A 16,694-nucleotide genomic window follows, 5' to 3' on the forward strand; every position below is an offset into this window, starting at 1 on the left:
TTTTTGCCCTAAAATTAATCTTGGGGCCACTTCGTGTGTGGGAGAACTGGCCACATTTCCTCTACGTTGTTGAAAATGAAATTTTAAAAAAATCCATCCATCCATTTACTCTAACACTTATCCTCACGAGGGTCGCGGGCTGCTGGAGCCAATCCCAGCTATCTTCGGGCGAGAGGCGGGGGACACCCTGAACCGGTTGACAGCCAATCGCAGGGCACATATAAACAAACAACCATTCGCACTCACATTCACACCTACAGGCAATTTAGAGTCTTAAATCAACCGACCATGCATGATGTTTGTGGGATGTGGCAGGAAACCGGAGTGCCTAGAGAAAACCCACACAGGCACGTGGAGAACATGAAAACTCCACACAGGTGGGGCCGGGATTTGAACCCCGGTCCTCAGAACTGTGAGGCAGATGTGCTGACCAGTCTCCCACCGTGCCAGCCAAAATAAAACATTTCTCCCGAAAATTAATTGAGGGGCCACTCCGTGTGCTCACGGGTCACAGTTGCCCATCCCTGATCAAAAGGGAAGTAATTTCACTTTAATTTTCTTCATTATTCATCAGATTACCTTTATTGTATTGCCAATTGCTACTTAATCCCTTGCCTGTAGTTAGTTTCTTGGCAAGCATTTGACACTGGAAAATAACTTCCTATTTTGGGGGGGGAAAAAAAAGGCTCTAAATGACCAGATCAAAACAGGCATTTAAGAATGAATTGTAGCGATCTCATTGTATATTTGAATTCTATCCGAGGAAACCATTTTGAGTCTCGAGCCAAATCCACAAATTTGACAAACCCAAATTACTTTTCCCAGGCCTCTGAATGGCTATACATTACTTGACACCCAATGCATGGAGTTTACACTATTCCCAAAAAGGTAGGAAATGGGCTTTTGGGTGAAATTTTAGGATGAACCTAAAAAGGCACTAACCAAATCTGAACACTACACTTTTGAATGCATACATCCAACTGTTACATTTTCTTAGTACTTTTGTTGCACAACTTCTAGAAAGGACCTGAACAGTAAAATTCAGTGAGTTTTTTTCCACCCCACCTTTCCCGTGTCTCTCCATAGCCATCTTAACCTGCTGCTGATACTGTGACACCAAGGTCAGCAGCCACTGAGAAAATCTTATATGCAAAGAGTTGTCAAGTGCACCTAGCAACCCCACTGCTTGACCAAAGTCAGCTGGGATATCCTTTAGCTGACAGGCAGCCTTAACGACAACAAATGCTACGCAACAAAGTTCCTCAAACTTCTTACACTGAGTATCACCTAAAACAAAAGGCTCCCAAAGTACCATTAAAATACACCAGCATAGTCAGCACAAGCGTTCAAAGACAAGGTAGTGGTTTTAGTCAAGTTGGGAGCCACTTGATTCAATAAATTCCAAAACCTTTGATCAGTGGCATAGCTTTTATTGCAGCAGACCAAGCTTACATTTTGCCCAAATTTATGAAATAAATACAAAATGTCAAGTCTGGTCGAGGCTTTTTATTAATCAAGTTGATATACTTTAGACACCAGCCCTCATCTGGTTGTCAGGTGGTACAGCCAGTCCCATGTGGGTGCCCACAGTGAGCCCAAACTTCTTGCCGGCATGCTTCTCCTGGACCTCTGGCTTCAGCTGGAAGCCCTCTCCATCAAAGCAGTCCATGGGTGTGAAACACAGCGGGGTCTCTTCCAAGAGACCCTTAAGGCGGCTGCGCCAGGCCTGGAGCATGGCGGCGCGGGCCTCCTGGGGCACGTGGGATGGCGCCCAGAAGATTTGAGGTGCCAGAACTTGGAAGCCACAGTAGTGCAGGATGCCATTCTATTGAAATGTAAATGTTCAGCATTTGTAGTCATTGAGCAAGACGGGCACTATTAAGCACAAAATACCTGAATTGGCCAGAGTGTTACATTCATGTCACCATTGATGCCATTAGCACTGAACATGGAATCCTGAGAGCCAGTAGTGAAAGACAGCACAGCTCTCTTGTCCTGGAGGAGGAGAACAGGTTAAGAAGCAGTCTGCAGCTGTGAGCCAAACAGATAATATACCATTTACCACCTCGTTTAAATGTTTTTTGGTGGGGGCAGCTTTCCTGTCTAACAAAACCCACATTAGTGCCAAATGAGACTACAGTTTTAAGTTGCCATGAATCATGGGTGCCAGATAAAGTACAAGCATACATTTGAACCAGTCAGTACATTGGTATGAACAGTCACTTTGCATTTTTTCCCTACAGTTGGGACATTGGTAGGCATTTTGGGCAGTGCCAGTTATCAGAAGCAAACACCACAGGTCTGCAAAGTGGTTCCATGTAGTGCAACTATGGTTCTGAGGAAAAACTGCAGCTCTTCACCCAGGCAGAAACTTTGAGGGTAGCATTTAAAATTAGCCTCTGACAATAGTAGGGCCAAATTTTAAAATGTCAGACATTTAACAGGCACCTCACAAGCTATATTTTGTAGACACCTCAAACAGTCACTTTACACGTAATGAATCAAGTTTAAACCCCTCACCTTGAAGATGCCCCGACTGTACCGCTTCTCTTTGGAGTGCGCATAGCCAGGCACGAACACCCGGTCGATCCAGCCCTTCAGGATGGCGGGCAGACTGAACCAGTACATGGGGAACTGAAAACCATTGCACTTGTGCTTAGAGACTCAAATGGGCACAGTTTGATGACGAACCTTAAAGCCCTTTGCCAGACTACCTGGAAGATGATGAGATCGGCCTCTGAGAGTTTCCGTTGCTCCTCGGTGATGTCAGCGGACAGTTTTCCTTCCTCCCACGCCACTTTGGTCTCCTTGGCATAATGGAAGTGCTCAGCCTGCTTGACCTCACCTGGGGACAAGTTGGAGACAACATATTAGGGGAAATGCCCCACCTGATGGCTGGTTACACTAAGTGATTTTATATTTAATACAGATTGGTGATTGCAGAGAGTATTTTTCCCCCTTCATTGCTTTATGATGGAGAAATTCAAGACTCTGCAATATTACAAATGCAAGTTTAACATTCAAAAGCCCCTACTGCAGCTATCCCATAAGTTTGTGTAACCAAAATGTGCTAGCAGGTACATGTATTTTCACTATAAAATTGGCAGGTGCGCAAGACTTATGAATTACAATCTACTATATCAGTACATCTGCTGGAATGCATAGTCATTTCTTTCCATTTTCTTGAGTTTAACAATGTTAAACTGTCCTGCATTTTAACCAAATTAATACAGAAATAAGTACCACACATACTAAAAGATTGGCTAGCTCTACATTGCGCTGCAGTCTGGAAACAACAGGTCACTTTTGGCAGAGATTTAATTTAAAAAAAAAAAAAAAAAAAAAAGATTTAATAATCTTTGTTTGTTGTCCACTCTGCACACAAGTGTTAAGATGAAGTGGTTGTTTCTTTTTGTCAACAAATTTTAGTTCAGATAAAAGCACCACCTAAACTAGAACAGACACCTTTCCTTACCCGCAGTAATGATGTCCTCAGCTGTAGCGGTGGCTTTAAACTTCATAGCATAGAGGTCGGACACAGTCACCGTGCAGCCCGAAGCGGTGAGAACATCCACAGCAATGTCTTTGGCAGCAGCGTTGAAAGAGGCGGGGCTCTGGTGAGCATACACAATCAGCGCCTTCTTTTCTGCCAAAGCTAGATTTAAAAAGAGAACAAGAAAACAATTAACACCACAAGCAAATCATTGTAGCTTGTCACTGAGATCATGAAAAGCAACCAAGCGTTCAAACTGAACCAACCGTACCCATTTCCAAAGTCAGCTTCTAGAGCGGAAACAGTGAGAGTGAAGAGCGGCTGAGGTGACCAACACAAGCTGTGAAGGGTTTTTATACCGGGTGACTAATTGGTTCTCAGGTGCTGGCAATCAGCAATTAACACCATCTGCCAATCAGATGACACCCAGATTGTAAGATTGGCAGAAAGAACGATATACATTCCATTGATAGATGGATGGATGGATGGATAGGTGGATAGATAGAAAGATAGATAGATATTGGCTCCCTTCTCAAATTCTGTTTACCACATTTTTTAAATTTAAAAATTATTTTTTTGCTGTAAAATTAATCTCAGGGCCACAACAAATTTAGGAACTGGCCACATTTCCTCTACCATGTGTAAAAATAAAAAAAATAAAAAGATTTCCCCTAAAATTAGTTGAGTGGCAACTCTAAGTGTGCTCATGGGTCGCACCGTTGCCCATCTCTTATTTTAAGGTTAAACTCAGTAATTTTACTTTTTCATTATACAGATTACCTTTATTGTATGGCCAAATTCTACTTAATCCGTTCCCTGCACAGTTAGTTGGCAACACTTTGACACTGGAAAGGAACATTTATTTTCAGGAAAAATAAAAATGACCAGATCAAATCAACAGGCATTCAAGAATGAATTGTAGAGTCCATTGTATATTTTAATTCTATCCAAGGAGAAAACCATTTTGTCTTGAGCCAAATCCACAAATGACTAACCCAAATTACTTTTCCCATGCGTCTGAACTATTACTTGACACCCAATGCATGTAGTTTACACGATTCCCAAAGAGGTAGGAAATGGGGCTCTGGTGAAATTTTAGGATGAACCTAAAGGCACTATAACCAAATCTGAACAACACACCTTTGAATTCATACATCCAACTGTTAAATTGTCCCATTACTTTTATTGCACAACTTCTAAAAAGGACCTGAACAGCAAAATTCTGTTTCCCCCACCCCACTTTTCCCATGTCTCTCCATAGCCATCTTAACCTGCTGCTGATACTGTGACACCAAGGTCAGGAGCCACTGAGAAAATCTTGTAGTGGAAAGAGTTGTCAAGTGCACCTAGCAACCACACCCCATGACTTGACCAAAGTCAGCTGGGATATGCTTTAGCTCACAGGCAGCCTTAATGACAACAAATGCTAAACAACAAATTCCTCAAACTTCTTACACCAAGTATCACCTAAAACAAAAGGCTCCCAAAGTACCATTAAAATACACCAGCATAGTCAGCCCAAGTGTTCAAAGACAAGGTAGTGGTTTTAGTCAAGTTGGGAGCCACTTGATTCAATAAATTCCAAAACCTTTGATCAGTGGCATAGCTTTTATTGCACCAGACCAAGGTGACATTTTGCCCAAATTTATGAAATAAATACAAAATGTCAAGTCTGGTTGAGGCTTTTTATTAATCAAGTTGATATACTTTAGACACCAGCCCTCATCTGGTTGTCAGGTGGTACAGCCAGTCCCATGTGGGTGCCCACAGTGAGCCCAAACTTCTTGCCGGCGTGCTTCTCCTGGACCTCTGGCTTCAGCTGGAAGCCCTCTCCGTCAAAGCAGTCCATGGGTGTGAAACACAGCGGGGCCTCTTCCAAGAGACCCTCAAGGCGACTGCGCCAGGCCTGGAGCATGGCAGCGCGGGCCTCCTGGGGCACGTGGGATGGAGCCCAGAAGATTTGAGGTGCCAGAACTTGGAAGCCACAGTAGTGAAGGATGCCATTCTGTTGAAATGTAAATGTTCAGCATTTGCGGTCATTGAGCAAGACTGGTACTATTAAGCGCAAAATACCTGAATTGGCCAGAGTGTTACATTCATGTCACCATTGATGCCATTAGCACTGAACATGGACTCCTGAGAGCCAGTAGTGAAAGACAGCACAGCTCTCTTGTCCTGGAGGAGGAGAACAGGTTAAGAATCAGTCTGCAGCGTTGAGCCAAACAGATAATATACCATTTACCACCTTGTTTAAATGTTTTTTGGTGGGGGCAGCTTTCCTGTCAAACAAATCCCACACTAGTGCGCAAACGAGACTACAGTTTTAAGTTGCCATGAATCATGGCTGCCTGATAAAGTACAAGCATACATTTGAACCAGTCACTACATTGGCATGAACAGTCACTTTGTAATTTTTCCCTACAGTTGGGACATTGGTAGGCATTTTGGGCAGTGCCAGTTATCAGAAGCAAACACCGCAGCTCTGTAAAGTGGTTACATGTAGTGCAACTCCATTTTCTAACAGGTACCTCACAAGTTATATTTTGTAGACACCTCAAACAATCACTTTACACGTAATGAATCCATTTTAAACCCCTCACCTTGAATATGCCCCGACTGTACCGCTTCTCTTTGGAGTGCGCATAGCCAGGCACGAGCACCCGGTCGATCCAGCCCTTCAGGATGGCGGGCAGACTGAACCAGTACATGGGGAACTGAAAACCATTGCACTTGTGCTTAGAGACTCAAATGGGCACCATTTGATGAGAAACCTTAAAACACTTTGCCAGACTACCTGGAAGATGATGAGATCGGCCTCTGAGAGTTTCCGTTGCTCCTCGGTGATGTCAGCGGACAGTTTTCCTTCCTCCCACGCCACTTTGGTCTCCTTGGCATAATGGAAGTGCTCAGCTTGCTTGACCTCACCTGGGGACAAGTTGGAGACTACATATTAGGTGGAAGTCACTTTTGGCAGAGATTTTTTTTTTTTTATAAATGATTTCAAGTCCACTCTGCACACAACTGTTAAGATGAAGTGGTTGGTTTCCATAAAGAGTTTTTGGTTAAGATAAAAGCACCACCTAAACTAGAACAGACAGCTTTCCATACCCGCAGTAATGATGTCCTCAGCTGTAGCGGTGGCTTTAAACTTCATAGCATAGAGGTCGGACACAGTCACCGTGCAGCCCGTCGCGGTGAGAACATCCACAGCAATGTCTTTGGCAGCAGCGTTGAAAGAGGCGGGGCTCTGGTGGGCATACACAATCAGCGCCTTCTTTTCTGCCAAAGCTAGATTTAAAAAGACAGCAAGAAAACAATTAACACCATAAGCAAATCAGTGTAGCTTGTCACTGAGATCGTGAACCGCGAACAACCAACCAATCAATCAATCAATCAATCAATCAATCAATCAATCAATCAATCAATCAATCAATAGGAACCGACCGTACCCATTTCCAAAGTCAGCTGCTGCAGCAGACAAAGTGAGAGTGAAGAGCTGCGGAGGTGACCAACACAAGCTGTGAAGGGTTTTTATACCTGGTGACGAATTGGTTCTCAGGTGCTGGCAATCAGCAATTAGCACCATCTGCCAATCAGATGACACCCAGATAGTAAGATTGGCAGAAAGAACTATATACATTCCACAGATAGACAGACAGACAGGACAGACGGACAGACGGACAGACGGACAGACGGACAGACGGACAGACAGACAGACAGACAGACAGACAGACAGACAGATAGACAGATAGATAGATAGATAGATAGATAGATAGATAGATAGATAGATAGATAGATAGATAGATAGATAGATAGATAGATAGATAGATAGATAGATAGATAGATAGATAGATAGATATTGGCTCCCTTCTCAAATTCTCAGTTTCCTCTACCACATTTTTTAAATTTAAAAAATATTTTTTTGCCGTAAAATTAATGTAGGGGCCACTACAACTTTGGGAACTGGCCACGTTTCCTCGACCATGTTTAAAAATTTTAAAATAAAAAATAAAAAATGTTTCCCCTAAAATTAGTTGAGGGGCAACTCCAAGTGTGCTCATGGGTCGCACCATTGCCCATCTCTTATTTTAAGGTTAAACTCAGAGTAATTTTACGATTTCATTATACAGATTACCTTTATTGTATGGCCAAATTCTACTTAATCCCTTGACTGGACAGTTAGTTGGCAATCATTTGACACTGGAAAGGAACATTTCCTATTTTTGGAAGAAAAAAGAAATTTCGAAATTATGACCAGATCAAACCAAGAGGCATTCAACAATGAATTGTAGCGAGTGCATTGTATATTTTAATTGGAGGCGACCAACACAAGCTGTGAAGGGTTTTTTATAACTGGTGAAGAATTGTTTTCTCAGGTGCTGGCAATCAGCAATTAACACCATCTGCCAATCAGACGACACCCAGATAGTTAGATTGACAGAAAGAACGATATACATTCCATAGATCGATCGACAAATATTGGCTCCTTTCTCAAATTCTCGTGTGGGAGCTGGCCATGTTTCTAAAATTAAAACATTTAATTTTCTTTTTTTTTTGCCCTAAAATTTATCTTGGGGCCACTTCGTGTGTGGGAGAACTGGCCACATTTCCTCTACGATGTTGAAAATAAAATTTAAAAAATCCATCCATCCATTTACTCTAACGCTTATCCTCACGAGGGTCGCGGGCTGCTGGAGCCTAGCCCAGCGATCTTCGGGTGAGAGGCGGGGTACACCCTGAACCGGTTGACAGCCAATCACAGGGCACATATAAACAAACAACCATTCACACCTACAGGCAATTGAGAGTCTTAAATCAACCGACCATGCATGATGTTTGTGGGATCTGGCAGGAAACCGGAGTGCCTGGAGAAAACCCACGCAGGTACGGGGAGAACATGCAAACTCCACACAGGTGGGACCGGGATTTGAACCCAGGTCCTCAGAACTGTGAGGCAGATGTGCTGACCAGTCTCCCACCATGCTGGCCAAAATAAAAATTTTCTCCCCAAAATTGATTGAGGTGCCACTCCGTGTGCTCACGGGTCACACAGTTGCCCATCCCTGATCTAAAGGGAAGTAATTTCACCTCATTATATATTCATCAGATTACCTTTATTGTATTGCCAAATGCTACTTAATCCCTTGCCTGTAGTTAGTTTCTTGGCAAGCATGACACTGGAAAATAACTTATTTAAAAAAAAAAAAAAAAAAAGGCTCTAAATGACCAGATCAAATCAACAGGCATTCAAGAATTGTAGCGAGTCCATTGTATATTTTAATTCTATCCAAGGAGGAAACCATTTTGAGTCTCGAGCCAAATCCAAATTTGACAAACCCAAATTACTTTACCCAGGCCTCTGAATGGCTATACATTACTTGACACACATGGAGTTTACACTATTCCCAAAAAGGTAGGAAATGGGCTTTCGGGTGAAATTTAAGATGAACCTAAAAGGTACTATAACCAAATCTGAAAACTACACTTTCGAATGCATACATCCAACTGTTAAATTTTCTTAGTACTTTTTGCACAACTTCTAAAAAAGAAAAGGCCTGAACAGCAAATTTTTTATTTATTTTTTTTCCCCACCCCACTTTTCCCGTGTCTCTCCATATCCAGCTTAACCTGCTGCTGATACAGTTACACCAAGGTCAGCAGCCACTGAGAAAATCTTGTTGTGCAAAGAGTGCCACCACACCCCACTGCTTGACCAAAGTCAGCTGGGATATGCTTTAGCTCACAGGCAGCCTTAATGACAACAAATGCTAAACAACAAAGTTCCTCAAACTTCTTGCAGAGTATCACCTAAAACAAAAGGCCCCCAAAGTACCATTAAAATACACCAGCATAGTCAGCCCAAGTGTTCAAAGACAAGGCAGTGGTTTTAGTCAAGTTGGGAGCCACTTGATTCAATAAATTCCAAAACCTTTGATCAGTGGCATAGCTTTTATTGCACCAGACCAAGCTTACATTTTGCCCAAATTTATGAAATAAATACAAAATGTCAAGTCTGGTTGAGGCTTTTTATTAATCAAGTTGATATACTTTAGACACCAGCCCTCATCTGGTTGTCAGGTGGTACAGCCAGTCCCATGTGGGTGCCCACAGTGAGCCCAAACTTCTTGCCGGCGTGCTTCTCCTGGACCTCTGGCTTCAGCTGGAAGCCCTCTCCGTCAAAGCAGTCCATGGGTGTGAAACACAGCGGGGTCTCTTCCAAGAGACCCTCCAGGCGGCTGCGCCAGGCCTGGAGCATGGCGACGCGGGCCTCCTGGGGCACGTGGGATGGAGCCCAGAAGATTTGAGGTGCCAAAACTTGGAAGCCACAGTAGTGCAGGATGCCATTCTGTTGAAATGTAAATGTTCAGCATTTGTGGTAATTGAGCAAGACTGGCAATATTAAGCGCAAAATACCTGAATTGGCCAGAGTGTTACATTCATGTCACCATTGATGCCATGAGCACTGAACATGGACTCCTGAGAGCCAGTAGTGAAAGACAGCACAGCTCTCTTGTCCTGGAGGAGGAGAACAGGTTAAGAATCAGTCTGCAGCTGTGAGCCAAACAGATAATATACCATTTACCACCTCGTTTAAATGTTTTTTGGTGGGGGCAGCTTTCCTGTCAAACAAATCCCACACTAGTGCACAAATGAGACTACAGTTTTAAGTTGCCATGAATCATGGGTGCCAGATAAAGTACAAGCATACATTTGAACCAGTCAGTCACTACATTGGTATAAAACAGTCACTTTGCATTTTTTCCCTACAGTTGGGACATTGGTAGGCATTTCGGGCAGTGCCAGTTATCAGAAGCAAACACCGCAGCTCTGCAAAGTGGTTACATGTAGTGCAACTACATTTTCTAACAGGCACCTCACAAGTTATATTTCGTAGACACCTCAAACAGTCACTTTACACGTAATGAATCCAGTTTAAACCCCTCACCTTGAAGATGCCCCGACTGTACCGCTTCTCTTTGGAGTGCGCATAACCAAGCACGAGCACCCGGTCGATCCAGCCCTTCAGGATGGCGGGCAGACTGAACCAGTACATGGGGAACTGAAAACCATTGCACTTGTGCTTAGAGACTCAAATGGGCACCATTTGATGAGAAACCTTAAAACACTTTGCCAGACTACCTGGAAGATGATGAGATCGGCCTCTGAGAGTTTCCGTTGCTCCTCGGTGATGTCAGCGGACAGTTTTCCTTCCTCCCACGCCACTTTGGTCTCCTTGGCATAATGGAAGTGCTCAGCCTGCTTGACCTCACCTGAGAACAAGTTGGAGACAACATATTAAGGGAAATGCCCCACCTGATGGCTGGTTACACCAAGTGATTTTATATTTAATACAGATTGGTGATTGCAACATGTATAACCCTCGAGTATTTTTTCCCCCTTCATTGCTTTATGATGGAGGAATTCATTCACATACTAACCTGTGTATACAGGAAATTAAGACCGCAATATTACAAATGCAAGTTTCACATTCAAAAGCCCCGAGTGCAGCCAGCCCATAGTTTTGTGTAACCAAAACATGCTAGCAGGTACTTTCCCTTTAAAGTTGGCAGCTGCTCAAGACTTATGAATTACACTATACTTGACATCATTTTTTCTATTTTCTTGAGTTTAACAATGTTAGAAGTGTAAAACTGTCCTGAATTCAAACCAACTTAATACAAAATCTAAAATTACTACACAAACTAAAATATTGGCTAGCTTTGCATTTTGCTGCAGTCTGGACACAACAGGTCACTTTTGGCACAGATTTTAACAAAAATTGATTTCAAGTCCACGCTGTTACAAGTGTTAAGATGAAGTGGTCGTTTCTTTTTGTAAACAATTTTTAGTTCAGATAAATACACCACCTAAACTAGAACAGACAGCTTTCCTTACACTCAGTAATGATGTCCTCAGCTGTAGCGGTGGCTTTAAACTTCATAGCATAGAGGTCGGACACAGTCACCGTGCAGCCCGTCGCGGTGAGAACATCCACAGCAATGTCTTTGGCAGCAGCGTTGAAAGAGGCGGGGCTCTGGTGGGCATACACAATCAGCGCTTTCTTTTCTGCCAAAGCTAGATTTAAAAAGAGAACAAGAAAACAATTAATACCTTCAGCAAATCATTGTAGCTTGTCACTGAGAACATGAAAAGCAAACAAGCGTTCAAAAGGAACCGACCGTACCCATTTCCAAAGTCAGCTGCTTCAGCGGACACAGTGAGAGTGAAGAGCTGCTGAGGTGACCAACACAAGCTGTGAAGGGTTTTTATACTGGGTGACGAATTGTTTCTCAGGTGCTGGCAATCAGCAATTAACACCATCTGCCAATCAGATGACACCCAGATAGTAAGATTGTTAGAAAGAACGGTATACATTCCATTGATAGATGGATGGACAGACAGACAGACAGACAGACAGACAGACAGATAGATAGATAGATAGATAGATAGATAGATAGATAGATAGATAGATAGATAGATAGATAGATAGATAGATAGATAGATATTGGCTCCCTTCTCAAATTCTCAGTTTCCTCGACCACATTTTTTTAAATTTAAAAAATATGTTTTTGCTGTAAAATTAATCGAGGAGCCACTACAAATTTGGGAACTGGCCACGTTTCCTCTACCATGTTTAAAAATTTAAAAATAAAAATAAACATTTTCCCCTAAAATTAGTTGAGGGGCAACCCGAAGTGTGCTCATGAGTCGCACCGTTGCCCACCTCTTATTTTAAGGTTAAACTCGGAGTAATTTTACGATTTCATTGTACAGATTACCTTTATTATATGGCCAAATGCTACTTAATCCCCTTGCCTGCACAGTTAGTTGGCAACCATTTGACACTGGAAAGGAACATTTCCTATTTTTGGGGGGGAAATAAATAAATAAATAAATAAATGACCAAATCAAACCAACAGGCATTCAACAATGAATTGCAGCGAGTGGATTGTATATTTTAATTGGAGGCGACCAACACAAGCTGTGAAGGTTTTTTTTCATACCGGGTGATTAATTGTTTCTCAGGTGCTGGCAATCAGCAATTAACACCATCTGCCAAACAGTGACACCCAGATAGTTAGATTGACAGAAAGAACGATGTATATTCCATAAATCGATCGATCGATAAATATTGGTTCCTTTCTCAAATTCTCACGTGTGTGGGCGCTGGCCACGTTTCTAAAATTAAAAAATTCAATTATCTTTTTTTTTTGCCCTAAAATTAATCGAGGGGCCACTTTGTGTGTGGGAGAACTGGCCACATTTCCTCTACTATGTTTAAAAGTTTTTAAATAAAATAAAAAAAATCCATCAATCCATTTACTCTCACGCTTCTCCTCACGAGGGTCGCGGGCTGCTGGAGCCAATCCCAGCTATCTTCGGGTGAGAGGCGGGGTACACCCTGAACCGGTTGACAGCCAATCGCAGGGCACATATAAACAAACAACCATTCGCACTCACATTCATACCTACAGGCAATTTAGAGTCTTAAATCAACCGACCATGCATGATGTTTGTGGGCTGTGGCAAGAAACCGGAGTGCCTGGAGAAAACCCACGCAGGCACAGGGAGAACATGCAAATTCCACACAGGTGGGACCGGGATTTGAACCCCGGTCCTCAGAACGGTGAGGCAGATGTGCTGACCAGTCTCCCACCGTGCGGGCCAAAATAAAAAAAATTCTCCCTAAAATTAATTGAGGGGCCACTTGTGTGCTCACGGGTCACAGTTGCCCATCCCTGATCAAAAGGGAAATAATTTCACTTTCATTATATATTTATTCGTCAGATTACCTTTATTGTATTGCCAAATGCTACTTAATCCCTTGCCTGTTTCTTGGCAAGCATGACACTGGAAAATAACTTCCTATTTAGAAAAAAAAAAAAAAAAAAAAATGGCTCTAAATTATGACCAGATCAAATCAACAGGCATTCAAGAATGAATTGTAGAGTCCATTGTATATTTTAGTTCTATCCAAGGAGGAAACCATTTTGAGTCTCGAGCCAAATCCACAAATTTGACAAACCCAAATTACTTTTCCCAGGCCTCTGAATGGCTATACATTACTTGACACCCAATGCATGGAGTTTACACTATTCCCAAAAAGATAGGAAATGGGACTTTAGGATGAACCTCAAAGGCACTATTACCAAATCTGAACACTACACTTTTGAATGCATACATCCAACTGTTAAAGTTTCCCATTACTTTTGTTGCACAACTTCTAAAGAGGACCTGAACAGCAAAATTCTGTTTCCCCCCCCCACCACCACTTTCCCCGTGTCTATCCATAGCTGTCTTAACCTGCTGCTGATACTGTGACACCAAGGTCAGCAGCCACTGAGAAAATCTTGTTGTGCAAAGAGTGCACCGAGCAACCACACCCCACTGCTTGACTAGTCAGCTGTGATATGCTTTAGCTCACAGGAAGCCTTAATGACAACAAAATGCTATGCAACAAAGTTCTTCAAACTTCTCACACAGAGTATCACCTAAAACAAAAGGCTCCCAAAGTACCATTAAAATACACCAGCATAGTCAGCCCAAGTGTTCAGAGACAAGGCAGTGGTTTTAGTCACGTTTGGAGCCACTTGATTCAATAAATTCCAAAACCTTTGATCAGTGGCATAGCTTTTATTGCACCAGACCAAGGTGACATTTTGCCCAAATTTATGAAATAAATACAAAATGTCAAGTCTGGTTGAGGCTTTTTATTAAGTTTATAAACTTTAGACACCAGCCCTCATCTGGTTGTCAGGTGGTACAGCCAGTCCCATGTGGGTGCCCACAGTGAGCCCAAACTTCTTGCCGGCGTGCTTCTCCTGGACCTCTGGCTTCAGCTGGAAGCCCTCTCCGTCAAAGCAGTCCATGGGTGTGAAACACAGCGGGGTCTCTTCCAAGAGACCCTCAAGGCGGCTGCGCCAGGCCTGGAGCATGGCGGCGCAGGCCTCCTGGGGCACGTGGGATGGCGCCCAGAAGATTTGAGGTGCCAGAACTTGGAAGCCACAGTAGTGCAGGATGCCATTCTGTTTAAATGTAAATGTTCAGCATTTGCAGTCATTGACCAAGACGAGCACTATTAAGCACAAAATACCTGAATTGGCCAGAGTGTTACATTCATGTCACCATTGATGCCATTAGCACTGAACATGGACTCCTGAGAGCCAGTAGTGAAAGACAGCACAGCTCTCTTGTCCTGGAAGAGGAAAACAGGTTAAGACTCATTCTGCAGCTGTGAGCCAAACAGATAATATACCAGTTACCACCTCATTGAAATGTTTTTGGGTGGGGGCAGCTTTCCTGTCTAACAAATCCCACACTAGTGCACAAATGAGACTAGTTTTAAGTTGCCATGAATCATGACTCCCAGATAAAGTACAAGCATACATTTGAACCAGTCAGTCACTACATTGGCATGAACAGTCACTTTGCATTTTTTCCCCTACAGTTGGGACATTGGTAGGCATTTTGGGCAGTGCCAGTTACCAGAAGCAAACACCGCAGCTCGTAAAAGTGGTTCCATGTAGTGCAACTATGGTTCTGAGGAAAAACTGCAGCTCTTCACCCAGGCAGAAACTTTGAGGGTAGCATTTAAAATTAGCCTCGGACAATAGTAGGGCCAAATTTTAAAATGTCAGACATTTAATGGGCACCTCACAAGCTATATTTTGTAGACACCTCAAACAGTCACTTTACACGTAATGAATCAAGTTTAAACACCTCACCTTGAAGATGCCCCGACTGTACCGCTTCTCTTTGGAGTGCGCATAGCCAGGCACGAGCACCCGGTCGATCCAGCCCTTCAGGATGGCGGGCAGACTGAACCAGTACATGGGGAACTGAAAACCATTGCACTTGTGCTTAGAGACTCAAATGGGCACCGTTTGATGAGGAACCTTAAAACCATTTGCCAGACTACCTGGAAGATTATGAGATCGGCCTCTGAGAGTTTCCGTTGCTCCTCGGTGATGTCAGCGGACAGTTTTCCTTCCTCCCACGCCACTTTGGTCTCCTTGGCATAATGGAAGTGCTCAGCCTGCTTGACCTCACCTGGGGACAAGTTGGAGACAACATATTAGGGGAAATGCCCCACCAAGTGATTTTATGTTTAATACAGATTGGTGATTGCAACACGCATAACCCTTTAGTATTTTTCCCCCTTCATTGCGTAATGGAGGAATTCATTCACATTCTAACTTATGTATACAGGAAATTAAGACTTTGCAATATTACAAATGCAAGTTTAACATTCAAAAGCCCCTAGTGCAGCCATCCCATAAGTTTGTGTAACCAAAATGTGCTAGCAGGTACAACAGGTATTTTCCCTTTAAAATTGGCAGGTGCTCAAGACTTATGAATTACAATATACTATATCAGTACATATGCTGGAATGCATAGTCATTTCTTTCCAGTTTCTTGAGTATAACAATGTTAAACTGTCCTGCATTCTAACCAACTTAATACAAAAATAAATACCACACATACTAAAAGATTGGCTAGCTTTACATTGCACCGCAGTCTGGAAACAACAGGTCACTTTTGGCAGAGATTTAAAAAAAATAATTAAAAAAAAAACACTTTGTTTGTTGTCCACTCTGCACACAAGTGTTAAGATGAAGTGGTTTCTTTTTGTAAACAATTTTTAGTTCAGATAAAAGCACCACCTAAACTGAAACAGACTGCTTTTCTTACCCTCAGTAATGATGTCCTCAGCTGTCGCGGTCGCTTTAAACTTCATAGCATAGAGGTCGGACACAGTCACCGTGCAGCCCGAAGCGGTGAGAACATCCACAGCAATGTCTTTGGCAGCAGCATTGAAAGAGCCGCGGCTCTGGTGGGCATACACAATCAGCGCCTTCTTTTCTGCCAAAGCTAGATTTAAAAAGACAGCAAGAAAACATATTAACACCATAAGCAAATCATTGTAGCTTGTCATTGAGATCATGAAAAGCAAACAAGCTTTCAAAAGGAACCGACCGTACCCATTTCCAAATCAGCTGCTGCCGCACACGCACAGTGAGGGTGAAGAGCTGCTGAGGTGACCAACACAAGCTGTGAAGGGTTTTTATACCAGGTGACTAATTGATTCTCAGGTGCTGGCAATCAGCAATTAACACCATCTGCCAATCAGATGACACCCAGATAGTAAGATTGACAGAAAGAACGATATGCATTCCATAGATAGATAGATAGGTAGATA

General features: G+C 42.8%; 4 protein-coding genes across 4 annotated transcripts; all 4 read right to left on the reverse strand.

The window, feature by feature from the left end:
• Window positions 1-1,528: 1,528 nt before the first annotated feature.
• LOC133410760 (NAD(P)H dehydrogenase [quinone] 1-like) lies at window positions 1,529-3,665 on the reverse strand (the record flags this gene model as incomplete). Its single annotated transcript, XM_061692260.1, has 5 exons — window positions 1,529-1,825; window positions 1,894-1,995; window positions 2,521-2,634; window positions 2,715-2,845; window positions 3,476-3,665. Coding segments are annotated over 5 exons (834 nt in total), but the record flags the coding sequence as incomplete, so codon positions are not given.
• Window positions 3,666-5,201: 1,536 nt separating this feature from the next.
• LOC133410639 (NAD(P)H dehydrogenase [quinone] 1-like) lies at window positions 5,202-7,573 on the reverse strand. Its single transcript, XM_061692049.1, has 6 exons — window positions 7,564-7,573; window positions 6,602-6,781; window positions 6,288-6,418; window positions 6,094-6,207; window positions 5,567-5,668; window positions 5,202-5,498 (listed from the first exon to the last, which is right to left on the reverse strand). Exons 1-6 carry the CDS (start codon window positions 7,571-7,573, stop codon window positions 5,202-5,204), a joined length of 834 nt encoding a protein of 277 aa, XP_061548033.1.
• A 1,969-nt stretch (window positions 7,574-9,542) lies between these two features.
• Window positions 9,543-11,682, reverse strand: LOC133410640 (NAD(P)H dehydrogenase [quinone] 1-like). The gene is made up of 6 exons (XM_061692050.1): window positions 11,679-11,682; window positions 11,402-11,569; window positions 10,634-10,770; window positions 10,440-10,553; window positions 9,908-10,009; window positions 9,543-9,839 (listed from the first exon to the last, which is right to left on the reverse strand). The coding sequence occupies exons 1-6, from the start codon at window positions 11,680-11,682 to the stop codon at window positions 9,543-9,545; spliced, it is 822 nt and encodes a 273-aa protein (XP_061548034.1).
• A 2,541-nt stretch (window positions 11,683-14,223) lies between these two features.
• Window positions 14,224-16,406, reverse strand: LOC133410641 (NAD(P)H dehydrogenase [quinone] 1-like). The gene is made up of 5 exons (XM_061692051.1): window positions 16,187-16,406; window positions 15,414-15,544; window positions 15,220-15,333; window positions 14,589-14,690; window positions 14,224-14,520 (listed from the first exon to the last, which is right to left on the reverse strand). Exons 1-5 carry the CDS (start codon window positions 16,404-16,406, stop codon window positions 14,224-14,226), a joined length of 864 nt encoding a protein of 287 aa, XP_061548035.1.
• Between the last annotated feature and the right edge of the window lie 288 nt (window positions 16,407-16,694).

This window comes from Phycodurus eques, chromosome 12, assembly GCF_024500275.1.
Source record: "Phycodurus eques isolate BA_2022a chromosome 12, UOR_Pequ_1.1, whole genome shotgun sequence".
Classification (NCBI taxonomy): domain Eukaryota; kingdom Metazoa; phylum Chordata; class Actinopteri; order Syngnathiformes; family Syngnathidae; genus Phycodurus; species Phycodurus eques.

Coding starts and splice junctions, on each gene's coding strand:
- LOC133410639 (XM_061692049.1), bottom strand. Junction 6,419..6,601: donor TGAGGACATCATTACTGCGG/GTATGGAAAGCT, acceptor ACTTGTCCCCAG/GTGAGGTCAAGCAAGCTGAG. Junction 5,499..5,566: donor TAACACTCTGGCCAATTCAG/GTATTTTGCGCT, acceptor ACATTTCAACAG/AATGGCATCCTTCACTACTG.
- LOC133410640 (XM_061692050.1), bottom strand. Junction 10,554..10,633: donor CCGATCTCATCATCTTCCAG/GTAGTCTGGCAA, acceptor AATGGTTTTCAG/TTCCCCATGTACTGGTTCAG. Junction 9,840..9,907: donor TAACACTCTGGCCAATTCAG/GTATTTTGCGCT, acceptor ACATTTCAACAG/AATGGCATCCTGCACTACTG.
- LOC133410641 (XM_061692051.1), bottom strand. CDS start 16,406: ATGGTGTTAATATGTTTTCTTGCTGTCTTTTTAAATCTAGCTTTGGCA. Junction 15,334..15,413: donor CCGATCTCATAATCTTCCAG/GTAGTCTGGCAA, acceptor AATGGTTTTCAG/TTCCCCATGTACTGGTTCAG. Junction 14,691..15,219: donor ACAGTCGGGGCATCTTCAAG/GTGAGGTGTTTA, acceptor TTCCTCTTCCAG/GACAAGAGAGCTGTGCTGTC.